Genomic DNA, 4,650 nt, shown 5'->3' on the forward strand with positions numbered 1-4,650 from the left:
CCTTAAATCTTTGCACTCTTCTTTCCCATTCAAAAAACCGCCGAATCCAAAAAAAAAAAAAAAACCAAAAAAACCTAATAAGCCATAGCGTCTTCCAACGCACCGTGCGAGGTCCCTCGACCTCCGCACAATCACGCACCGATGTCTGATCCCTACGCGCCTCCGTCTCCACCACCTTCCTTTCTCTTCCACCGTCCACCGCTGCTAAGGCAAGAATTCTCTTCTCCTCTCCTCAAGCAGCGATCGTGGTCGCCTGATCTTTACCGCGACGAAGCGTGGCTTCGTCGTAAAGGAAACTGGAAGAATCGGAGAAGTAAAAGCGTTACTGATGAAGATGTTGATGAACTCAAAGCTTGCATTGAATTAGGTTTTGGATTTGAATCTTCACCGGAAGTTGAAACTGATCGTCGTCTTGTTGATACTTTACCTGCTCTTGAACTTTATCATGCTGTTAATAAAAGTTATAATGATTCTCGGAACCCTAAATCCGCCGCCGTAACTACACCGTCTTCCTCCGCAGCCTCTGATCGCGATGGTACTCCTTCTCCTCTTGGTAGCCCTCGCACCGCCATCTTCGGCAACGGTAATTTTTAATTAATTGTTATCATTAAATTCATTTCTCTACTTTCATCAAATTCTCAATCAATTAACTAGTTTATTTAACTCTTGGAATACATTGAATCAATTCATTTACAATTTTTTTTACTGGTGTGGACATGTCTGTGTATGTGCTTTATTGTTTATTACTAATCAATTTTGAATTAAGAATGGTGTTTATTTTTGCTGATTAAGTTTGTTATTATTGTTTTTTTATGTGTGTTATGTTATGAAGATGATGATCCACAAACGGTGAAGACAAGGTTGAGACAGTGGGCACAGGTTGTTGCTTGTGCGGTTCGTCAAAGTTGAATGATTATGCATGATGATTGTTGTGATGGCAATGATGATGGAGCATGAATGGGTGATTATTGATGATTAACCGGAGAAAAATCCAACCATGGTTATTAATTTAACCATACAAGTTACAATCATGTGTGATATAAAATGACAAAATTTCACTACCAAACAGAACCGGCCACGAGCCTTTAGTTTAACCAAACCCAGATTGTTTTGGTACCTAAAGTAGTTGATGTTATTATTGATATGTTATTTGCTGTCGGTAGCTCTTGTTTTTTAGTTTTGTACTGTTCTTGTCTAAAATGTGACTGTGGTAGATTTTTATGTTTTTTATATAGTATAATATAATATAAGATGCTAGAAGTACAATACTAGTTTCGTTTTGTGTCAGAAAGAAAGACGGTGTGTTAAAAAATGATGCTATGTCTATGTGGTTGAAAATCCCCCGCTGCTCCTTTTTGGTATTCATTGTGTAGGTGTGGATGATCAGCTTGAAAAATCAATGTCAATTATTGTGATTTTTTTATTTTATTTTTAGGGAGTCGATTATTGTGAAGCTAGAAAGTGTAGTCTTTGTCGAATTGATGATGACTCATTCTGATTATGTGAATTTTGCGGTCCATCCGAACACGCATATTATTACACTAAAGATTTCTTTGGTGTGTCACAATTTGTTTGTTTGCATTCTAGTTCGTTCTCTGACAATGTTGTGGATGGTAGACCATGACACACAATTGGCCATGGAGGAAAGGCAAAAACTCGCCATTGATATCTGCCATGATCAATATGTGACAAAAGATAATATATGAATTAGTCTCTAACATTTTCACATGAATGGCATGTAAGGACCAAATTGGTCAATACTCATTGTTTTTATTCTTTTTGGTTTGGTAGCTGTTTTGAATTAGAGAATCTAACCCAAGGCCAAGGAAAGAGTATAGTACAAAAATGACAGCCTTGCAACTCTGACCAAGGACTGACTCTCTAGCTTTCTAACTCAACTGGCTTTGAAAGGCACTTGAGCGTGAAATTTCAACATGGAATGCCAACCTTCTAATTCTATAATGTGAATAAGAATTGGGAACATTGGGCTGCTGCTTTCCTCTGTGGTATCTGACGACTGGTACTTTCTAGCCTGTCATGACTCATGTTCCACTAAATTTCCAGCTACCGGTTGCTTAGGTTAGCAGGGAAATAAATAGAACCTTCGTTGACTTTGATATGTGACATCGTCAAGTCACTGACACCATAATTATGTTTTTGTAGAGGTACTTTATTAATTAAACCCCAATTGTTACTGTGATGACGAATTGCAAAGCCACACATGTGTGCATGCGTGGGAAACATTAGAACTCCCACTATAGAAAAAATAATGCAAAATCCACACATTTTATAGGCTGGTGTTATATTGGTATCACAATGTTGTCAAAAGTCTCATTGGATCGATGAGATAAAACCCAAACTTGAGTTTACAATTGTGGAGGCAATTATCAATTTAAAAGTTGATTTTGTAAGAATTGAGTTAGGTCTAACACAAATTCTAAAATAATATTATAATATTCGCGGATGAAAGTACTGAAAAAATTTCTCACGATGTTGATTGCAAAAAAGATTATTAGAGCCATGAGGAACTCAACTCTGATTGAACAAACACCAACCTTTGTCACCATTACATAAACACGATTTTATAAGTGAGGAGACAATCATCGTTTAAAAGTTGATTTTGCAAGGATTGAGTTAGATCTAACAAATTCTAAAATGATATTATCAATAAAAAAATTTCAAACTTTTGATTGTGAAGAAGATTATTATAGCCATGAGAAACCCGACTCTGGTTAAACAAACGCCAATCTCCATCACCACTACACAATCACAACAGATTCTTCAAAATATAAAACCCTCCTCATTTGGGGAACTAAAAAATTGTATTCGAGGAAAGTTTTGGGGGGTTTGGGAGGGTTTATATGAATTTTTTAAATTTAATATATGTTGTTATGATATTCTTAAAATTAAAAAATGTATTAATCATAAGTATTAATTTATCACTTTCTAAAAAACATACTCTTTCAAAAAATGTAAAAGATTTCTCAATTTTCAATGATTTCTACTATGTTTCTCTCCTCTTAAAGTCTTTCCTTCCCCTTCACTCCAAACTCCCAAACAAAGCTTTAAGGGAGGATAATATAAATATAAAAGACACGATTAATTTAAAGAGAACACCAACGAGTATTGTAAGAGTATTGTTTGAAAATTAAAAAATGTAACTTTTGCGTAGAGAAATGATGTAACTATTACTTACTTTGACAATAAGTTTAGTGTTTTGCAATTGCATTTCCAGGAGAATATTTCTTATATATTGGTTCCTAGCATGATCTTTGATTTTAAATAGTGTACTTTATTACATCAAAACAAACATAAAACAAAATCGTGGAGTAAAAGTATTTGTGAAAATGACTGTACAATATTGAAGTACTTAATTGATCGATCATTATAATTTCAAACACTAAAATGGTAAAAACATTTGTTTTTGATGATTAAGAAGAAGAAGAAGAAAACACTAAAATGGTTAATTTACTCTAATAGCAACACAACACAGGTCCATCACATATATCACATGACGAGGACAAGCGAGAAGAAGAATCACGCCTTTGTTCTCTCACACCAATAATCTTATCCCCCACAACGTGAAATGATACATTCGTTAAATACCCCACGTTTTGATAATGCACGCCCAACATGTATCACTAGATTCAGGACATCAATAATTAAAGATCAGTGTTTTTTTTGTCTAGTAGCCTAGTGGGTTAGAGCTCGCACAATTAATTATGGAAAAGTGGGGTGTTCCCGGTTCGAACTCCAACCCCTGCATAATTATGCAATGTCCCTATTAACAGAGCTATGCTCACGGGGACATTAAAGATCAGTGTTATTTCCCTAAAAAAATATCAGTGTTTGAATCTAAATTTCCCTTAAAGGATTGGTGTCATTGCCCTTAAGTCTTTTTATCGGTTTTCGTCCTATTTTTTATCGATATTACTCCAACATATTTTTTTGTGGCAGGTTATGTAATGCCGATATTTGTGGCTAATATGTAACTAATATTATATATTATATAAATATATGGAGTGAATTATTTTTTTTGGTGACCGATTATGTCACGCCTATTATTGCTCGCATTTTTTTGGTCTCTAATTATTCAACTATTTGTTTTATCTTTCATTTGATTTTATTTTCATACTTGTTATTTCATTATATTTTTTGAAGTGAAACATGTCTCAAGATGCACAAGTTCCAGTTGAAGCTCATGTCTAATACGAGAGCGTGAGAAAGAAGATTAAGGTCTTTTTAACCCCCACTGACAAGTTGGACGAGTTGAAGGCACATTTAACAAATACTTTATCCATATTCATGAAAATCAAAGAATATCTCATGTAACAGAGAGGTGTTATGCGTGGACTTGGGGGAGGATAAGGAATAGGATTTTTTGAAGACCGTATATTATCCACAACTTGTCAAAGATGACAGCGACGTTGATTACATGTTTAGGTTAATGGTTAAAAATAATATTTTACATCTTTATGTCTGATCCGTTGAAGTGTAATATTTATTAATGTGTAATAGTGTAATGTGTTCGAATTTATGTCAGTAATGTTGAATTTTAATAAATTTGTGTTATGTGTAATTTAATGACGAATTTGTGTAATTTGGATCGTTTATTTGCGATTATGTGATTTTCGGAATTTAAGGATGAAT

At 34.3% G+C, this 4,650-nt stretch overlaps 1 protein-coding gene across 1 annotated transcript; it reads left to right on the top strand.

Annotated features, from left to right (window-relative positions):
• On the top strand, positions 1 to 1,428 carry LOC11416521 (uncharacterized). The gene is made up of 2 exons (XM_003611701.4): positions 1 to 583; positions 833 to 1,428. The coding sequence occupies exons 1-2, from the start codon at positions 142 to 144 to the stop codon at positions 907 to 909; spliced, it is 519 nt and encodes a 172-aa protein (XP_003611749.1). The 5' UTR covers positions 1 to 141; the 3' UTR covers positions 910 to 1,428.
• Positions 1,429 to 4,650: the final 3,222 nt, after the last annotated feature.

Source organism: Medicago truncatula, chromosome 5, assembly GCF_003473485.1.
Source record: "Medicago truncatula cultivar Jemalong A17 chromosome 5, MtrunA17r5.0-ANR, whole genome shotgun sequence".
In the NCBI taxonomy this organism is placed as follows: domain Eukaryota; kingdom Viridiplantae; phylum Streptophyta; class Magnoliopsida; order Fabales; family Fabaceae; genus Medicago; species Medicago truncatula.

Excerpts from the sequence above, each read along its gene's own strand:
- LOC11416521 (XM_003611701.4), top strand. The coding sequence starts at position 142 with ATGTCTGATCCCTACGCGCCTCCGTCTCCACCACCTTCCTTTCTCTTC. Across the intron at positions 584-832 it reads CACCGCCATCTTCGGCAACG|ATGATGATCCACAAACGGTG; the intron begins GTAATTTTTAAT and ends TATGTTATGAAG.